This window comes from Taeniopygia guttata, chromosome 1 (assembly GCF_048771995.1).
Source record: "Taeniopygia guttata chromosome 1, bTaeGut7.mat, whole genome shotgun sequence".
NCBI lineage: Eukaryota > Metazoa > Chordata > Aves > Passeriformes > Estrildidae > Taeniopygia > Taeniopygia guttata.
The window spans coordinates 38,364,455-38,385,999 of NC_133024.1; the positions used below are offsets into that span (position 1 = coordinate 38,364,455).

The following is a 21,545-nucleotide window of genomic DNA, read 5'->3' on the forward strand; positions in this document are numbered from 1 at the left end:
TGAACTTGCAGTGCTATTTATTTAATGTCTGCATGTCCTGCAAGTCCTTTGGAAAACCACATAGTTGAAAATAAGAGCACAGGAACTTTATCCATTTATCCATTTTTATTAGCATTAAGGAAACCAAACAGCCTTCATCAAAAAACAAAATATACACACATAGTCAATTTGCCAATACAGAATAATGCTTTAAACCATCTTGTATAGTGATTGTAGGTTAAGAGCAGACCTGCCCTTTAACCTCAAAGCAAATCCAAGTCCTTAGAAAGTATTTTGTGTGGATTCTTTGCACTACATAATGTGACAGGCTACCCCATAACAACTGTGGTGATGCTGTGCAGCCTGTTACCCATCCTGTCAGAAGGTGGCTGTGGATTTCTCTGTAAGCATGGTGTGGTGATGGCAGCAGCAGAGCAGGCAGAAGTGGAGACTGCAGGAGGAAATGGCTGCTAACTGCCTTGTTACCTGAATGTGGTTTTTGAAAGGCCATTTCTTAGGTGGAAATAGGTCGGCTCTTACACTCCCTTCAAAAATCCTTCTCTAGTGGAATAGCAGCTAACAGGTGACCACAGTCTAGATCTGATCCTAAAAGAGCAGCACAGGAACCCACACCAAGCAGTACCCCCTTCTCCTCAGCAGAGAGGTGGAGAAGCAGCCTTGCGCACACTTAACTGCCTTTGCTCTAAGAGCCCTCCCTGCAACCCTGTGCCTACCTGTTTAGAAGAGCAAGGAAGCAGTCATGGTTTCACCAAGTATGTGTTGTATCTCCTACAGTAAATTTTTGTATTACAATTCAATTTCAGCTTGAATTTAGTTGAGTGACACCAGTTCTTGAAGCAGACTATGAGGAAAAAGGTAGGGTTTAGAAAATGGCCAAGCTGTTCAGCCTGCCAGAAAAACCTAAAGCAGCAGTTGCAATGCAGGCAGAAAGGCATCTTTGGTTGATGCACAGTTGCTTCCATGAGTTAGCAGAAAGCTGAAATACCATAAGTACACCACTATAACCCTGCACAGAAGCATTAAAATTGCTAAATATGCTTACCCAAGCAAAATGTAATGGCTGATCCCAGCAATTCACATGTGCCCCTTGGTATTCCACTACCTTTTCCCCTGATGACTATGAGGCACTGGAGGCCAGAGGAGCTGTGGAAAGCCCAGGGGAGCCACACTCTGCTCCCCCCTCTGCAATAAGGGTGCTTAAGTTGCATCCTGGCACACCCACTGTAAACCATAAGTGAGATTCTAAAGTTGCAGAGATGGAAGGAAACGTTGTCCTACAAAATCATTGTATTTTGTCACGGTATTGTCGCTCCTCTACCACAGTGTTTTTTTGGGAGAAGCTGCCGTTTCTTTCAATAAGGCATCATTTACATGGCTTCCTATGCTCTAGGTTGAGGTGAAGGGAATGACTTGTTTCAGACACTGCTGTTGCTTGTGTCCAGGTGTGCTGGCAAACGCCCTCATTGACTCCGCTGTGCAGGAGGGTGTGGGATGGCACAGCTGCATCTGAGGCTCCAATACAAAGTCAGGTTTGGCCTTTCAAACTTCTGAGAAGATGTTTCTCCTCCACGGCACTTCGTGCTCATGCACAAACTCTTTCAAGCCATGTGATTTCCAGCACACCAGTGAACAAAGAGCAAGTTCCAGGCTTCTTACAGGTGGCAAGTGCAATTGGCTTGTATTATAAGCTAGCCACTGAGAAGGGTAATTGCATAGGGGGGTCTTGTCTGTGTTGGTTTTTGCTTTAAGCTTTCTCTAGTGCTACAGTACTAATAAATTACCGTGGAGAGAAATAAATAAATAAGTTGGCATCTCCCAGGCACCATGCTGGAAATCCAGGAGGTTTCAGAAAAGCTGCCCCCCGTGGTCCTGGGAAGGTAATCAGCAAAAAAAGTCTGTATTATACAACTGTCTGTACAGGAGCGACGCACTGTGCGGGAGAGCCGGCTCGCTCCGAGGACGAGGTGGAACGGTTGGTGATTTCTCTCTGCAGTTCCTCCACTCTCTTCTGCAGCTCAGCCCGCTTGGCCAGAAGCTCCTTGTAGCGATTGTGAACAGGTTCCTGCAAGGAAATGTGCAGCTGAACACTGGGAGGTCAGCGTGGGGAAGAGGGAGCCTGAAGCACAAAACTGCTGCTGACCTTACAGACAGCTACAAGGGAGGGAGGTACGAGTGTCACCAGTCTCCAGCCCACAGGTACCTGAGTGGTTGCTCTGGCTCTTGGCTGCTTATTTGGATCAAACATGCACAGTGCAATGGTGGCTAAACAAAACAGTCTGTATGTATTTTGAAAGATGACGGTTGCCAAACTCTGATCTCTGACATTTTTGAGGGACACTTGCTATGACATCTCAGCCTGGACATAATTTCAGGGGCTTGGGAGGAAAAAACTCAGCCATATTCTTCTAAATATTTTCATGTAGTTCTGACTGTTGAACAGTCAGCACTGCACAGTGTTTGCTGGGTTCCTGTCTCTAACACTGCAGATGTGCAAAACTGCTACCTGCAGATGGGCACTGAGGCAATTGGGAATTTTTGTCCCTTTCTACTAAAAAGTGATGTCAGCCTTCAGGGTCATGCTCAGAGTGCTAGTCTGAGATGCCTGCCCTGGGCAAGCCAGCTCCCCTGCTGGCTGGGGTCAGACCCCTGTGCCTCAGGCAGCCAGAGCAAGCAGCAGGTCCCCATCACCAGTAATTTAAATACAGCCCCAAAATTCCTATATAGAACCCCACATTCACAGAAGTCTTGGGGGCTTTAGGATCTTTTGTAAAGAAAATTCAGATAATTATTCCCACATTCTAAGTGAGAAATTTCCCAGATCACTGGGAATCTTCAGCTCCTCTAGATTTCACAATGTGGTGACGTCCAGCTGACCACCTGCATTAGGCAGCTCAAGGTGGTGCTTGCTCCTGCTGGCATTTGAATTTAGGCGTTTGTTTTCAGATTTAAGCAATGGCAGCGTAAGCCTGTACATTACCTGAAGGTCTTGACCTCCAAAGTAACAGGACTGGTACTAGCAGAGAGGGAAGCAGGAGCAGGAAGAGGCGTACCTGGGGCTTCATCCTGGGGTTCCAGCGGATGTAGTAGCCGACCCACAGCTCGAGGTGGCGCATGCTGGCCACGGGATACAGGACGTGGTTGGAGTAGCTCACGTACAAGGGGTTAGTAAAGTCTTCCAGTTGGCTGTTGATGTAAGACCAAAGTGATACAGTCTTTTTTGGAAGGCTCTGTAAGGGAAGGGGGTGGAGGAGGCTTTATTTGCCATACGAATCCCAGCTATCTACAAACTAGCAGCATAGCCATATGCCTGTCATTAATGTGGAGCTGGTTGTTTTTTGTAGCTTAAAAAAAAAAACCCAAACTGTTCTTTTGATGTGGTTATTGTACTCAAAGCACATGGATGCAGGCAGGCACACACACCCTGGCACGGAACAACCCCTTTGACCCACCCAGCTGTCAACACAGATCAGGAATCACCACTGCTACAGCGAGGGGACACTGGCATGTGAACTCCCAATGCTTTAGTTAAACTTCACTTCTCTGAAGTGCTCCTGGAGGACTTGCTGGAGTACTTAATTGCAAAGGAAGAAAAGAAAACATTTGACTTAGGCCCTGATCTAGTGGAATAATTACGCCTGTGAATACTCCCACTGAAACCAGTGCTGAAGTACTTTCTAGATTAAGTACTTCACTAGGCTGAGGCCTTTAAAAAAAAAATCCAAGCCCATGTGTAAACAGCATACAGATTTTCTTCCCTGGAAATGACAATTATTCAATCACTGTGTACTCCAGAGAAACAGGGACACTGATTCCACTATAGTAAAATGCTATCACTTTTATTTTCCACCTAGTTTTTATGGTTATTTTTAACTGATGTTCTATCACATGTAATCACATCAGGTCCACACACCACTGCCCTCGTGTACCTCTGTGCTGTTAGGCTGCAGCCTTTGGTGACAGAATGCTTCATCTTTAGGTAGGTGAGACAGAGTGAATGCCACTGTTTTCCTTCTAATTCCAGACTGGGTCTGGATGTACACATCTCTATGCTCCTCCCTGGGCAAACAAACCCTGGCCAGACTGTGGGGCAGAGCTGGCTTGTGGCAGGACAGAGAGGCATGTCCTTAATAATAGTAGGAGAATTGTCCTCTCCCAGGAAGATGCAAGCACAGCAGGATCGCACATGAAGACCAGTTATTTGCTGTAACCTGTGTGTGCAGAATGACAGCACACACGAGGTAGTTAAAAGCACCCTAAAGGGATCATTGCAAAGAAAAGGCACAACAAAAAAGTACCAGTTCCCACAGAGAAGCTTACAGTAAACTGAAGTTCAAAGCAAAACTGCATTTCCACTGCCTGGGAGACACCAGGAGCTATTCAACCTGTGACTAACTGGAAGTAGACAGAGTGTCCAGAGAGGAGATGGTGTTGCTCTGAAACATGAAGCCTACAACAGACAGTAATTTATACAAACAGGAAAATCCCCCAAGTCCCAGCTGTGGAGAAGGGGGCTTGGCATTTCTCAGACTCACATCTACAACTATCTCTGAGTGAAGAACCAGCTTCTGCAGCAATATCTGGCCAGCTAAAGCAATCGGGAACAGGCTTTTACCTTGGAGAGAAGCTGTCTTACCTCCTTCACTCTCTGCTGCTCACTGCTGCACAGGAAGGTCCCAAACAAACAGCTGTACAGGTGATCCAGGATGGTGATCAGGAAGTACTCATTGAACTCAAATGCTGTAGGAAACTTTAGGTAGAAACAGAAAATTAGGCTGGGATTTTAAAACAGGAAAATAAACTTCCTCCCATGCTGTGGTCTTGGTAAAGAGTTGGCCTCTTGATTTCCAGAACAGGATCTGTCCCTGTTCCCTGCCTGGCTGGATATTCAGGGTCATATTTGCTCCTTCCAGGAGCAAGAGTTTCCCTCTTGGAAAGCTGCTTTGCATGTTCAGAGAGGAATTTTGAGTAAAAGCCAGAGGTCTAAGGGGTTAGAGCACTGTGTTTATGTACACTCAGTGCTGCTTCAAATTGAAGCTTGCTTTGCTATGCCTGTCCCTCATGACAAGCCATGCAGCCAGACTGTGAACAGAAGGCACACGTGAAATAAATACATTCAAAAAGTGGAAATTTCCCAGGGCCAAATGGAAATAACCTGGATGCCTAACACAGCACTTCCCAGAGGGAACAGCAGGGAGGCACCTTGTGACAGAGGTCAGCAGGAGGGAAAGGTCTATGGGCACAGGCCATGCTTGTTGCTGAGTTCTGTGCAGAAACAATCTGACCTGAGACAAGGACAACTGAAGCTCCACAAAGAGTCGGTAAGAATAAATGCAGTGAACTGCAACGACATGCAGGTATGATGGAGAGGAGAGCAGGAGGCCTTCCTCCTTCACAACCACCCTCCTCTTTCCCAGGCTGCCCCAGTTGTGACATCCTGACCTCATCAGATGCAGGTCAGGATGCCCAGCTGTACGAACAATCCAAGGAGACCGTAATGAAAGTGACCTTGGATGATGGTAAAGCCTCCTCTTCTCTCTGCATGGATGTGGTGCAGTGTAGTATGTAGTGGCATCCTTTTCTTCCATATATAGTGCCATTCTTCTCTTCCATTTCTCCTGATTTAACACAGGGTGAGCCTAGCTGTTTTTCAGTGAACTGCCTGACCATAGCTGACTTTTGCATTACAGAAGATACAAAAACACCTCCAGGTTCCATGTGCCTGGAGAAAAACTTCCCAGACACAGGGGATCTCTCCTGGACTGTACCTCTGCTATGCCTGGTCTGAAGTGAGGCATTCAGCTCTGTACCTCACATTATGAATTGGGAGCAGTATATTTGCCTTCAGCAGAAGTTAAAATGCAACATGTTACAGGATCAGCTTGAGCAGAGGCAACAGAGATCTGTTGTATCCACCGTGCTAGGGGGACTTATATACTAGCAAGTGTTTTCAGGCTCTTTGCTAAACAGACTCCCAAAAAGCCTGCTGCCAGAATCAAAGCAAGAGTACAAGCCCAGGAAGGAGAGCCTGCACAGGTCAGCTTGGAAATCATCCCTGTGTGCAGCCACCATGCAGTCTCTGTGCACTGGGCATGCTTCTGTGGACACGGGTGCCACCCAGCAGTTTACCTGTCTCGTCATTTGCCAGACACAGTCGATGAACTGCAGGAAGACGGGAGAGCGATCCGCATCCGCGTGGTTCTTGTCCCCATGGCCGACTCTCTGCAACAGCAGGACAAAGAACACCAGTCACACAGGGCTTTGTGGGGAAACTGCTTCATGGGGTCTGCTCTCAGTCACCTAAACCTTTCCCAACAGCTTTAAAAAACTTCAAATGAGTCCTAATATTGCTTTGTCCATATCAGTGGGTAAAAGGAGTAAAGGATAGCTACTCTCTTTGTCTTTGAAGTGAAAATTCTTTATGGGGATATTTTCATGCTAAGTTAAAACAAGAGTTGTTCGAGTAGAGGCTCCAGATGCTATGCTGGCACTGATTTCAGTTAATAGCTAAAGTTCAGAAGGAAGAAAAATGAGAATGCTTTTTGCTTCAGTTGCAGCTGTTGTCCTGGCTACCTCGGTAGTAGAGGGTGCTAGATGCAAACACTACCTACGTGCACGGCATGCGGCGATAACCGTCACGCAACACCTCGCGGCTTCCAAGAGCTGTACAAACACAGCCCAGCCCATCTCCTGCCACCTCCAGAGAGGCAGCAATGACAGTACTCCCAGAAGCAGCCTCCAACCCTGACTGTGCTGTGTGGCCAACACGTGCGAGGCACAACTCCTCAGAACTAGCAGAGTACATTATTGGTTACGTATGAGCTGGGAGCCCCAAGTACTGTACAAAGGTAGAACAAGAGCATGTAAGTAACAGAGGTCCCCAATACTGTTCTCCCCTCACCAAAGGAAATCACTGTCGGTATCTTCCTTGCCTAGACAGTGGAGAAGCTAAAACACTCGTTGCTCAAATACCAGACAACAAGTTTTGCTGCCGCAGAACCTCAGTTGCTTTAGTGCCTCCGTTTCCCCACCTTCCTCAGAGCATTTGACAGTGCAACCCACCCCTGCAAGTACTGCACACAGATCTTATTCTAGCCCTTGCAAAATTAATAACCACTAGGAAACAGCTATGAGCAAAACACAGTAGGAACAAAGACTGAAAGGATACTACTGAAAGGCTCTCTCAATTCCCATCTGTGCAAACCATAACAAACTGTGTGTCACAAGCCCACAAAGCTGCCTCTCTGCCAACTGCTAGGGCAGAAGCACAAACTACTCTTGGTTCAGGCTCAAACTGCTGCTCTTTCACCTAAATAATTAGAAGCCTCTCCAAAAATAAAGTGTGCCTGAAGAAAATGTGAGGTCAAGGCTATAAACGAATTCCCAAACCTATTCAATGTCAAAGCATTTCTGAGATGATGGTGCCCAAGCAGTCTGAGAAAATTGACTGAATTGGACAGAAAGACAAAAAATACCCAGTGGTGTCTGCCAGCTCGCAGCAGAAATGCCAGCACTGAACCCAAAGCACACTGCTAGTTTAAACCTAAGCATGGGAACATGACATTATCAGTCAGATACCCGAGACATTTAAATACCACCTGTTCCCTGTATCTAACCAATACAGTCTCAAGGAGGTTAAGCGGTGAATGGAATTATAGGTAGAAAACAGTAACATCAATCATTCACCTCTCTCCTGTGAGTTCAGCTGGAAACTTCTCACCGGAAATCTTAAACTCCTCTGAAATCCTCCAAGAGGGACAACAACTTTCTGTTCAGTGCCCTCCATGGGCCAGCGACTCACCAGCTGAAACCTGTGGCCGAAGCTCAGCCACTCCTTCTCCACGAGCACCTCGAAGCCCCTGATGGTGCGGTAGTAGCCATCCAGCATGAGCAGGGCCAGAGAGGTGAGCTGGGCCGTGCGGTCCCAGCCGTCACTGCAGTGCACAACCACAGACGTCTTCCCTGATTCCACCTTGTCGGCAATCCGAAGGGCTCCAGCAAGAATGAGCTAGGACAAGGGAAGAAACAAATTACAAAATCTCTTTGGAACAGAAACTATAAATGAAAAATGGCTAGTGACAGCACAGGACAAACCAAGGGCTCTGCTTGCCTCAAGGAGAATGGTAAATCAGTTCCAACTCCTTTATAACTAGGACGGCAAACTGGTGAACACATTTTCAGTTCCAGCAAGATGATGACACATCTGAACTGTAGTGTAGGCACAACTCTAGAAGAGCCCTTGCATAAAACTCAGTCCTTGGACAAGCCAAGATTTAAATGCAGGAGTGTTTTGTGTCTGATAGAAATGGCCATCACCTTGCAGCTGCCCCAGGAGCACATCTGCCCCTCTCTGCATTAGCAGAGCAATAATGTAAGCTGGACATTTTTAGAACAGAAAGAACATTATTTGAAAACCAGCATCTGGAGAAGTCAAAACATTTTGCCTCCTTATTCTGACTCTACTTGGATTCCTGAAAGGCTGAGAGGGCTCAAACTCCCAGCATTTGCTTGTTTGGGCCAGGTAATAATGCCAGGATGTCAAGGAGCTGAGCCAAGGACTTCAAAACTCTGTGACTCCTGAGTTCTGAGCAGAGCTTTCACAATTACATCATTCTTCACATCCAAAACACCATCTTTCAGTATTTCAGCCCCCTTTCTTGTCCCTCTTCTTATCTCCTTAAGATTTCCCACTCCAAGAAACTATAGGTTTAATTGCTTATAAATGGAAAACAAATTCTAAGTCTTTAAATTTACAAGGAACTGAAAATCCTAGAGTTAGCTCTGGATATCTTTCCCTGACTGGTAAGGACTTTGGTTGCTCAGTCACATGCAGTGGATGCAGACATGCATACCTTGATATGCTCTAGCCAGTGAGTCGACTCTAAATTAGACAGCCAATGAGTCTCCTCGATATTGGGATACACAATTTCTTTCAGTTTTCTCAGCGACTCTCTCATAACATGAATATTGTGAATATCCAGGAACACTAATTCTGCATTCTGATAGGCATCCTCGCTCTCATAGCCCCCTCCTTTAGCCTGAAGAACAAAATTCACATACAAACCATTAAGCAAAACCATATTTTGTACTTTATCCCAGACCTTCGTCCTGAGCAAATAGCAGCTGAAAAAATACCACAGTGGCTGGGCTATCCAAAGCAGGCAAAAAACATTGGCTTTATCTCCCAGCTAGAAGAAAACATGTACAGGCACACACTTTGTGTCTCTCTTCTGCAATACCTAATGAATGCTGTAATTTTTACCAAAGAATATCACATTACAAGCCTTCTTTTCCTCTGTAATTATAATTTATCTCCATTCAAGCTGTTAACTCATTACATTCGCTAATCTATCATTTAAAAATTTACCATACTATTACAGAGGAGGATAACCCACACACTAATTGCCTTTCCTAAGTAGTGGGAAAGGCAGACCGAAAAAAAAAAAAGAAAAAAACAAGAAAAAAACTAGTCTTTACTGTAACAAAGCAGTTCCACCATTAAAACAAAGCTTAAAGTGATGGCATGGAACACAATTTTTGTAAGGCTAGATTGATGGACCCTTGGAACTACTGAACTTTCAGCCTCACCTCTGTGCCTCTCAGGATCATGGAACAGATCCTTCTAGATGTGCTAGGGCATGTGGAGGACAGGGAGGTGATTCAGGATAGCCAGCTGGGCTTCACCAAGGGCAAATCCTACCTGACCACCCCAGCGGCCTCTATGATGGAGAGACTACAGCAACATGTACCCTCTGGCTGTGACTATCCAACTTCTCGTCCATCACACTGTCTGCCCATCATCTCCAATCTAGAGAGAAGGAGGTTGTGGGGAGCTATGTCAAAGGCTCTGGGGTCCCAGCATAGGAAAGACAGGGTCCTGTTGGATCAAATCCACAAAGATGATCAGAGGTCTGGAGCACCTCTTCTGTGAGGAAAGGCTGAAAACGGAAGGTCCTGGAGAGACTTTGTAGCAGTCTTCCAGTAGTTAAAGGAGGCTTATAAGAAAGATGGGGACAGATGTTTTAGTTGGGCCTCTTGTGACAGGACAATGGGTAGTGGTTTGAAAGAAATAGAGGGTAGATTCAGACTAGACATAAAGAATAAATTTTTCACAATGAGGGTGGTAAAACACTGGAGCAGGTTTTCCAGAACAGTGGTAGATGCCTCATTCTTGGAAACATTCAAAGTCATACTGGACAGGGCTCTGAGCCCTGTTAGAGGAAGCAGTCTTTCAACCAAGTGAATTGAAAAATGGTGATACACAAGGTCTAGGGTGCTAGAGTCTGGCCTCAGTACTACTTAGATTTTTTTTTTTCTTCCAATGTCATTTCCCATTGTAAATTAATATAATGGATCATCAGCAGTCACACTGATATCTTACAGATATCAGTGTAGGAATAAAAGTCTGTCTAGAGAATCAGATCATTGCATTCAGATTTCTTCTGCAGTGAAAACCCTTTTGAGATCCTTAAGAATAATATGAAATGGTGGTGGGAAATGTGCTCTAAATTATTACATTCCCAGTTTTAGACAGAGGAAAAAGCACCCAACCTTATTGGCTACAGCATTCACACTAGGCCTTGCATCAAATATGAAGATTTTATGGGACTGGGCATTAGAATCCATAATGGCTTGAAGGTACTTTTCATCTTCCTTGCTCCGCTTGCCGCTCACTCCCACCATGGGCTGGCTACAGCGAGTGATCGTTGCTTGACTTTCTGGGTGAATCCATGACAGGACCTTTGGAAACAAATGGAAAATAAATAAAGGAAAAATGTCTTAAACCAGTGAAGTGAATTACCTGTAATGGCTTGCTCTGGGATTCTCTGTCAGGGGGTTCCAGAAGGCTGGAGTCTATTAAATCACAACTGAACGAAAGAAAGAACTCTCCTGGCTCTCTGGTGGCAGTCCCAAAGTTTGAACAAACAAAAGGTGATCAAATTGTTTGAGTCTGTTTTAAATATGATGCAGACTATTTTTCTGGCTGTTGTGGGACTCAGTATGTGGGCTATGTCTTACTTTATGTTACACCATGTAAAAGTTAAGTACTTTAGGAACAGACTGAATTTTCTATAGACTTGAGGAGTAAACCAGTACCTTTTCAGTTACCTCTGAAATCATAACAATGTGCTTTGTCTTAATTTCATTAAATAAACACTCTCATCAAGACTATCACTACGTATTTCTCTGTCCTGAAAGTCAGAGTAGACCAGACAATTGTAAACAGCCAAACAGGGCTGCCTTGTGTTTCCTAGGAACTGAACTGAGATTTGGTCTGAGTTGTGCTAAATTATCTTATCTTCTAGTTTTGGTTTAGTCTACATGTCTTTCACAGCAGTAGTTTCAGCAGATAGTGTTGTTTTCTATGTCCTCAAACATGTTGTTGTCACTTTTATTAGCCGCTGACCACTTATTTGCTCCCTGGAATCTACTCAGCCTGATCTTGGTATTACTTATTGCCCAAAGGTATGTGTAACAAAACCACATCAAAGTGGCTTCTTCTGTCCCACTCACTGGTATGCGTCCTCTGGATCTGAAGGATGCCACTCTCTTTAACTCCTCGTCGGGAATGTTTACAGGCACAGCCAGAATGGCAGGATATGTATCACACAGCTCATAGCGCTCATTAATCTTGGTCAGCCTCCAGCTTTCATTGGGAATTCCCTAAAGAGGAAACTGCAGGTTAGCAAATGAGTTGCTCTGAGACCTCAGCACAGACAAATACCCAGACTTGAAATTCAAGACAACTTTTGTTAATGAAGGTCATTTAGGGCTGGCACCTGGAAATGCATTATCTTGGTAACTTGCATTTCATGTCTCTCCCCAGAGAGGTGGATGTTTTGCTCAAGTCACTGAAGAGCAGGAAAACTGGGCTTCAGGCAGGGTCACCTATGGCAAAGGAATTGTGGAGGCTACAGATGTAGCAACACAGGTGGTCCCCCTAAGTCCAACTTTAAGATACCTCCTGGTCTCATTATTGGACTATGGGAGAGCCAGGAGCAGGACAGAATGGGTGACCAACTCAGTCCCCTCATGGCACTTAGTTCAAATGTGTTGGGTGAAAACCGGGGATACAAAATGGAGTTACCAGACAGGATAGAGGGAAGGGAGAACAGGCAGTAAAACACCCCAAAAAATCAGCCTGATTTGGGCTTAATTCAGTGTTTGTGCAAACCTCTAAAAACACCAAAAACTTAACAATTGTATGTCTCTGTTTGCATGACTGTATGTCATGTGCAACTCCCATGTTCCCATCACACTAAGCTCTCTGTTTGAACTAAGGACTTGGGCTGGGAGAGCAGGGAATCCCCACACACACATCACAGAGCTCAGCATGCCGTGATGGGGAAGCCACTCAACAGCTTCCCAGACAACTATCTCCAAGTAACACCTGAAGCACAATGGGGACAACCCTGACAACCTGCAGATGTGGTTTGGCTGAAGCTGGGAGAGAACAGACCAACAGGGAGTGGCTGGTGCAGCTGCCTGCCAGGAGAGATTTAAACAGACCCCGACTGCAGTAGGGGTGAGCACTGACACAAAGCATCTCTTTGGGGAAGACACATCTGCTACAGCAGAAGTGGCCAAGCTGTGAAGCACTGAGTGTGTTTTAGGGGAACATCAACTCTTTACACAATACACGCCTCTGTTCTAATAAACACTACTTCATTTTAAAGCAGGCTGGTGGGACACTGATTACCACTGTCACAGCTCCCACAGGAAACAAACGGCACATCCAACACGGGGCAGACGAGCTGTGACAATTACGGCTGACCCACACAGACTGCGGCCGCTCTCCCATCCCAGTGGTGAGTCACGCTAGCAAAAGAGGTCATGGTTAGAAATCTGAGGGGAGGCCAGACCTTCTGTCTAGCATCAGTCGCACACTCGGCTTTGTGAACCACTGCTGTCCTTTGGCCCTCTCTGGGAAGGAAATATTACTACAAGGATCACCCCAAAAGCCTGAAGGAAAGCTATTTTTGGCACTGTCTGAAGCTGAAGAATTGGCAGAGCCAGACATCAAGCGGTGTGTATACACAGTTCAAGCTTACTGATGGGTAAAACATGCTCAGAGGTCTACCTGCTGTACACAGCAAGGATGGAATCTGCTGGGCCCATCAGCTCTGCTGCCAGCCAGGGAACAACTAGACTCTTGCCAGTGACCGGTATGTTTACTACCTGGAAGTAGACTAATGGCTAATTAGTTCTCAGTCCTGTCCTAATAAGCACGTGCAATGGATCCATAAGCAATTCCTGAAAATTTCACCTCCCCCAAATCTGAATGAAAATTACATTGTCAGCACAGTCTTGGCAAAAAAAATGGGAGCTACATGGAAGAAAGACAAGCAGTTACATGGAAGAAAGGCTCCTTTTCATTTTATCCAGCAACTCTACCAATGCTCACAGAGAAGACCCAAGGAGCAGGCACTGGAAAGCACCCTCTTCACAGTGCTGGGCAGTGTGGCTTCAGAACACGCTGCTTGGGCTAGAACAGAGCTCTCAAGCTCTCCAAAGCTCAAAGTCTTTTAGCTGCCACACTGACAAATTTGAAGGAAATCTTTCCTCTGCAATAGCCCAGACCAGAAAAATCCATTATGAGCCCCCAAAGAAAGAAACGATGCTGTGTGTCAGCATTCAGATTTCTTTTGACTCATGGGGAATGTCTGCTTTTCCCTGACCCAGGAGCCCTGAATCACAGCACCACCCAGAACGCTTTACATTCGGATCGTGACTTTCTCTAAGGACTGGAAGCAAACAGAAATAAGCCAAGTGGGCTAGAAGAGAAGCTGAATTTGCATCTTCCCTGGATGTTTGCCATAATGCCGTGTAGCTTCTGCATTTATTCGTGCTCCTTCAGATTTGCCCTTTCTCCAGCTGGAATCAATAGAAAAAGCTAAACGTGATACAAAGCACACTGGTATTTCCTCATCTAAGATGCATTTCACTGCTTCCCGGTAAGTTGTAAGCACCCAAAAGCCCACTATGAAACAAAACTGTTACAGATGTAACTCAATAGGCCTCTGCAGGGTAAGGAGCAGCTCTGGGCGCTGCCTGACTGTGCACCTGCAGGAGGACCTCAGGCATGCTTCCCTAAAAGCAGGTGTGATCATCCTGAAGCTTCCAGGGCACATGGCATGTCCACATTAGTGACCACAGACTTCTGCACAGCTCTATCTTCTTCAGGTAAATTAATGCTGCTAGCAGCCTCTGATTCTAGGGGAATTCATACCTCTGGTGGATGCCAGAGGGCAAACTTAGGAAGGCAGCAAAGCCACACATATAGTCATCAACTAAATATACCCATGACAATTCTCACTGAGCCCAGCTGAACCACCACACCTCATAAACTCATTTTATCCAAACAGGATATTCTGTCCAAAATGCCACTGGTGATACTTAACTTGCACCACAGTACCTTTGTGCATGGCTAACAATGCTCAAACACAATCACTCAAAAGATGGATGTTAACAGCCTGGTCTGTAGCTATGCCTGAAACTTGCCCCTGTTCTTGGGAACACCCCTTACAACTCTATCATCTAACCATAGAGACGCAGCCTTTGTGTCCTCTCCACACACAAAGTAGACTTGGTTTCCCTCTAGATAAGACATTCATGCCTTACTGACTTGGGTTTGGTTATCACTTATTTACACTTGATGTTGCAGAAGATGGAGTTTCTTTGTTTGCAGGGAAAAACTGCTGAAGCCACTCCAGCACAGCACCGACACCACCACCTTGTAAAGCACATGGTTAAGGTTAAGCACACAAGGATCCTTCACTAACAGGAAAAATATAATTTCCTTGCTGTAGTTACACACAGTCACACCTCTCTGTGGGTTCAAGCAGAGCCACTCTGAGCTTACATATGTAAGTGCACCTTGATCTGCAGCAGGCAACACAGGATACAGCTGCAGAGCCAAGCTGCTCCTTCTGCCATTCACTGAGCCCAGGCTGTGTCCACTCAGCACCAGAGAGCTGTGATCTGTTCTGCAGTAGAGACATACATTGCACAAACAGCTCCTCAGTTAAATCATGGGACTTTTAACAGTTCAATCCTCATTTTGCTCCCCTAAGTTTTACCCAAAAATCCTCTGGAGGATGATGTTATCAAGCTCTACCTTTCCCACTCTGCTTGTATATTAATGCTGGGCACTTCTTTTATCCTCAGAACAGGTCAGTTCTTCTGAGTTATTAGTTTCTACGTGCTATCTCAAAAAGCAGCAACCACAGCCCTACACTGTGGCTCCCCAGTAGATATGACCAGAGCAAAGGATATTAGACAAGAATGACTTTTGTAGGGAAACATCACACAACTTCACAACCTCTTGTAATATTTTCCAAATGCTCCCCACCTTATTAAGGAAAATAAAGCTTTAAGTTACTCCAAAGGCATCTTAAGGACTTTTGGTTTCAAGTGAGTCTTATTCACTTTGCAATTCTGTTTTATATTCTGCCAGCCCATGTGTAATAAAAATCAGGGAGCAATTTCAGTTTTAAATTTCATTTGCCACATGTGATTCCATTTACCAACTAAATCTCAAACCTCTCTGAGTTCCTTTTGTTCTCTACAGGTTGTTTATTACTCCCCATAGTTTTACACAATCACAGATTTTTAATAAGTTACATATTTCCATCCTTCCCAAGAATGCTAATGGGGAAGTTAGGGGTTTACTATCTTTCCTAATTGATGCAATTGCTATTATCTCAACATATTTCTATTAATCTTAATAAAAATTGTAATAAATAAATAATAGAACTGACTCAAACTTGCCATGTCTACCAGTGTGGACATAGAAATTACCATGGATCCTGGCCTAGAAGTCTTTTCTGGATGCCTGGTAGCTGGAGTTTACTTTTGCTCCACTCCCCCCTCCATGTGTTCCTGCTCCCACAGGGAAAAGACTGACCTGGCCTAAGATATAGCAACTTAATGCCTGGCCATCCTGCTGGGCTGCTGATGCCCTAGGCCAGCTCTTCTCTAACAGTTTCTAAACCAATTCCAGAAGGTCCTGCTGACAGTGCATATGTCCTGCTTTTCTATTTCTGATCACAATTCATAGAGTCTGAGACAGGTAATCCCACTATCTGATTTGATGATGCCAGTTTTGTTTCACTGTTAACAAATCCCTGCTGCCATTTCAAGACATAATCCTGATTTACTGTATAAACGGTTATTGCTTTAGCAGAACCTGGTTGGATTACGAAAAAAGGCTACGACACTCACACAGATAAATTGAACATCCATAGTTACACATGCTGGAATTAAATAAACAGACCAAAATACCTAAAAGTTTTGGAGGGGACATAAAGCATCATGCTGCAGGACCTAAATCAATCTAACAACAGGGATGAAATTCTCCTTCTGGCCAGATCACAACATAAACATCAACTGCAGTACGGTTTGCCTCTTCTTCAGCAGCTGGTGTTGGTCACTTTTGGAGATAAGGAACGGGAACAGATGGATTGTATGATCTGGAATGGTAGTGACCGTGGCCCATCATGGGTAAAGCTCAGAAAGGCTGTTGCAGCAAAAAATCCTGGTTTGGATTCACTTTTGCAGTTACCAGTGTAAGGAAATAACCATGGGCTTCAGCACATGGACATTAATTTGGTTTCTTGACATAGAAGCAATCAGGCAAGTTTGTCCTTCCTACTCACAAAGAAGCAGGCTACAGCACAAGTACACACTGCTGCAATGCCTCAGCTGTGTCATGTCTTACACCCATTTTCTTTACAGAAAGGCCATGAAGAGCTGCAAGTCACAGGCATGCAAACACATGTATCCTTTCACCATGTCACTAAATTCCTGACAAGCTTAAGGTGCACCAAATCACAGTATAAAAACCAATATTAACAGAAAAGCTTCTATCATAAAAACTGGCATGCTGGGATTTAGAAAGTGGAATAATCTACACTGAAATAATCTAAATCTTATTTAAATTATCTAAATCTACACTGAAATTATCTATTTCTTCTTTCCAGGTGTTGTAAAAATGTTTTTTGTACTTCACCTGTTTTGACTGCTGCTTGTCTGAGTGAATGCTGTGCTTTCCAGTGGAGATTATTTTGATAGCACGGGTATTCTTTTAGTTATTACTCCAAAATTTTCAGCCCTACAAAGAAGCGTCTTGCTCAAATACCTTGGGCTGCAAATCCTTCTCTACAAGCAGATCTTCTCATAAAATAACTACCAAGAAGGAGGTAAAGTTTAAACAAAGCAATAATCACTGCATTATCTGATCTTGTGCTCAAGCTGACCTTAGACACAAAGTGATTACAATCAATTGGAGTTTGTCTCGACTGGGATTTTAGATTGTGGCATCTCACTGCAAATCATACACTTCTTTGCAATGGAGGCAGCATACAGTAAGATACAGTAAGATACATCTCACTTCCCATTAGCAGTCTAGAAGCCAGCAATCTATCTTAGGCAGCTATTTTAGGAGAGAACAAATCACCCCCAACAGTGAAGCGCTCTCTCCCATCTGTTAATGACAGGCCTAGATAACCAATTTAGAAGGCATGCCCAGCTTTTAGCAGGCTAGAGCTAGAAAAATGGATCCTTAGGTTTTGGATTCCAGGAATCAGATGAACAACCAGGCTGGGACAGAGGTCTGGTTTTGTTTGATTTGATGAGGAAGACCCAAATAAATCTTAAAATTGCATGGCTCAAAATTTCTTAATTTTACAATAGAAAATTGGTTTTATTCTCATGGATTGGGAGGAGAGAGAAGCTTATTGTGTCTAGGGCAAACACGTCACCACATCATGCTCCTTTTTCTACTTGAGAACGTTATGACAGGAGTGATTTCATTATAAAAATCAAAATTCTCCCATCTTTTACTCCAGAGAAGACTACTCAAAAGTTTTGACCACAGTATTCCTAATTGACAGCCTGTCACTACATAATCAATAACATCTTTGATCAGTCTACTCCGGACACACCACAACTGTGTTTTAAACTATGGTAAATCACAGTACTCTCTAGGTTGATCCCTATGCTGAGAAACCACACCTAAGATAGTGAAGGCATTCTACACTTAGTTTTTTTCCCCCAAATTGCTGTTTAAGACAGGAAAACCTGGAAAGAATTAAAACCAATACAAGCAAGCACTGAGGTGTGAAACTCAACAATGGGATGCCTGTACCTGGAACACGCACCCTCCATTCCCCACTGCCAGCAGTACCTGATCACCAAGTCAGAGCATCAGTTTTTTCCAGCAGAGCCTAAAGTCAGCTCTCTGCACCTGAGCTGATCTTCATCAGTGGATGCCTCTATCTCTAGAGCTGTACTGCTCTCAACAAGCACTGCAGTGTGGAAAACAACATCCTAAACAAGCCTGCACAGCATTTTTCAGCAGAATCATTCTCTGGTCCATGTAACCTCTAATTTTCTCATTGCACAGTCCCTTGTTTCTGAAGTGTAGAGGATGAGGAAGGATGTGGCACAATACTCACCTGTCTTCTGTACTCCCAAGTTGGGTCATACACTTTCCATCCATTTTCTGGGAAAACCTCTTTGTACTCAAAGGCAAAAAGTGGCTGAAAGAAAGAAAATTTACCTTTAAGAGCCCACTCAGAGCCCATTTGTATGATGTTTGATATCTCAAATAGTAATTCATGACTGACCCTTCTTTTTCCCTGCCATCACTTTTCTTTCAGGGTTTTATAAAAAAGATTAACACTCTTACTGTTGTAATTAGTACAACAATATACCTTCCAATATGTCCCTGATCTTGCTTGGCTATTACCTAGTACTGCACGGACAAAAGAACTATGTTATTAAAGAGAGAAGATAAAACTAATTGGGCAAGAATGATCTTACAGATTAACAACCAGAGCCTTTCAACCAGCATTTGAAACAATTGCAGCATCATAACATTAGAAAACACAGGGGCTGCATTCCAGATTTGGGGCAATGCAGTCACAATTAGCTGTGAACCTCTGATGGTTGTCACTGTGATTTGAGTACTTTCTTTCTGTTATAAGTCTCTATCATGCATGAAAGATGGCACGGTAATAGATTTTCCCTGTTTCCTATATGACCCAAACTCCTGCAGAATTAAGTTTAAAAACAGATTTGAAAACCAGCACTTCTCATCCCTCAAGAAAATGCACCCCATGTGAATGCTGTATTATGTAGATGGGACAGAACAAAACAGTTTACTGCTCTTCTGTGTCTTTTGGCAAAAGCTGAAGAGAAAACACTTACCAGATTATTTGAAACTGGAAAAGCATATTTCATTAGGTTCTCAAATATGGATCGCCTAGTTCTCCCTTCAGGCTTATGAGCAAACCGCAAGTTTCGAATATCCTAGGGGAAAAAATAGGGAAATCAAGCCACAAATGTCTGAACCACTTCAAAATCCAAGGAAAATCCAAAAGCCAGAATTCCAAACGGGGTCACATGACAATGCTCCTTCTAGCACTGATTTAGTACTATACTTTGAACAAAGTTGTGTTGCAACATTGGGCTCGGCTGAGGGGCTGTCTACAGCCTCCAACAACAGCAGAGCAGCCAAGGGAGGGCACAGCTATGCCTGACCACAGCACCTTGCCTTCACATGAAGCTCTCCACCTGCTGAAAGTCTCTGGGAGAGCCCTGCTGAGGAAAAAGCTATGTTTCACTGGCAGGATTTTGTGAGACACATCCTTGGCTCTCACTGAGCTCTCACACCAAGCAGTGCCATAAGTCCACTGGAGGGGATGGCCTAACAAAGTACCTCCACTGAGCTACTGCACGTAGGGGGCCCAAGAACAGCCAGCTGGGTGCAAAGCATCCAGTGCCATCTTCCCTTAAAGCTTCCATCTCTCAGAGCACTCAAGAGGATGTCTTGAAACCAAGAACTTCTCACTTTGCACAGAAGCAGTTTAGACAAAAAGTGGTCATTCAGTACCTCCTTTTCATAGTTATCTACAAAACCAAATTTGGAAAGTAAATAAAACATCTCTAAGTTTTTTCAGCCAAGCCTGCAACTAAAATGCTTTCAGTAAAGAGTCAAAAACTCATCAACAGGAAATGAGCTATCAAGTTCAAGTACATGAAGATGGCAGAGCAAGTCAGAGAATGAGATAAACAGCTGAAGACGTTGCTTCCTCACAGGGATTACAGAACTGGTCTCAGACAGAGAACTTTTCAGGATGCACAAAATGTATCTGTACCAATCTGTTATTGCACTAAACTGCTGTGCATATCCGGTGAAGCAGGCTGAAATATTTAAATATGCTATAAAGGGCCAAAACACCCATCCTATAGTTTGTGCCTGAGTTTGCCATACAGGGAAATGATACAGTTCACTCCAAACCTGACCAAGTGTGTTTATAAACAAAATGGCTGAGGACTAGGAATCCAAATCAAAACAGGGAACAAATTAGCTGGCCAGCACAAGCACCTCAGCCTATGTTAGCTGGGGTGGATTATGACTCTCACAGGACAAGGAAGCAGCTGGATTATTTAGTACAGATTGCAGTAACTGGTCTCGACTCAGCACACCCACAGCTTGACAGTCTGCTTAGCTTCCTGGTGCCTCAAAATCACAGCAGTGACCAGAGCACTGTGGGATTCCTTTTCATTCCTCCATCTGCTCTTATCCAGCATCCTTTTAGCATTGAGGGGCTCTGACAAGCTCTAACAGCCCAAGATCTACAAGGTTCTGAACCCAGATCTTCCTGTGTGGTCACTGAGGGAAGCAGAAGGGTCATGCCATCCAGAGATATGGATTTAGGAGGGGAGATGGTGGCTTTATTTACTTTGAGCATCTATAGTAAGCAGACATGAGGAGGCAAATTGTTAATTTTTATTGCAGTTTGTATTTCCAGTTATTCCAAGGGCTCTTGAGAGGTACATGTGAAATATGTACTGCCTTGAAAGAAATGAAAGAACAGCCCTGATGAGGACTGAAGGCTACTCACCAGTCCCTCATGGCAAAGCACAGCAGCAGGTGGACATGAACTAATGATTTAGGGGAGAAATGTGCCCCTTCCTTGCTCTTGAAATGCAAATGAGTGAAAGGTCTACTGAATTCCACAGTAACTGGAGTCTACCTAGAATAAGTCTGGTGGGCAACCCTGAGAAATGAGGATGCAGGGCTATATTTCAATGATGAAGAAAAGCCATTGCCCAGCACAAAGCCTAAAAAAAGGTTTGGACCTCTTTACAAATGAGTGGAGCTGGAGAATACAGAAAAGTACTTTTAAAATCATGGTTTCTGACACCTGTGAAGTCATACTGACAAACATTTTGCAGAACTTCCTACAGTACCACAGAGACAACCTTTAAACATATATGTTCCCCTTCCCCTGCTGTAAAACACAGATAAAAGTTTACCTTGCACACAATCTCCAGCCCGTATGAATTTTCACCGCGACTGGAAGCACCTCCAATTTTCTCCACTCTGTTGATTACACCTAAAGATGCATCTAGGACAAAAGGAGGGTCCTGTAGACAGTTGAAATTTGTGAGTTTAAAAAGGGGAGGGGGAATAATCCCCAGCTCCTGCTCCCTTATATTCCCAAACATATAGCCACATTTCACACAGAAATAGTCTC

The 21,545-nt window shown here is 44.3% G+C and overlaps 1 protein-coding gene across 3 annotated transcripts in view; it reads right to left on the reverse strand.

Annotated features, from left to right (window-relative positions):
- Positions 1–86: 86 nt before the first annotated feature.
- Positions 87–21,545, reverse strand: part of MTMR2 (myotubularin related protein 2) — a 61,510-nt gene continuing 40,051 nt past the window's right edge. For all 3 annotated transcript variants that reach the window (XM_030269632.4, XM_072927285.1, XM_072927278.1), the window contains 11 exons: positions 21,325–21,435; positions 19,210–19,311; positions 18,456–18,539; positions 11,512–11,661; positions 10,549–10,737; positions 8,850–9,035; positions 7,799–8,005; positions 6,127–6,219; positions 4,634–4,747; positions 3,051–3,227; positions 87–2,062 (listed from right to left, as the gene is read on the reverse strand). In XM_030269632.4, the coding sequence (XP_030125492.1) occupies positions 1,901–2,062; positions 3,051–3,227; positions 4,634–4,747; positions 6,127–6,219; positions 7,799–8,005; positions 8,850–9,035; positions 10,549–10,737; positions 11,512–11,661; positions 18,456–18,539; positions 19,210–19,311; positions 21,325–21,435 (1,575 nt within the window). In that variant the 3' untranslated portion in view covers positions 87–1,900. The remainder of the gene's footprint in view (positions 2,063–3,050; positions 3,228–4,633; positions 4,748–6,126; positions 6,220–7,798; positions 8,006–8,849; positions 9,036–10,548; positions 10,738–11,511; positions 11,662–18,455; positions 18,540–19,209; positions 19,312–21,324; positions 21,436–21,545) is intronic.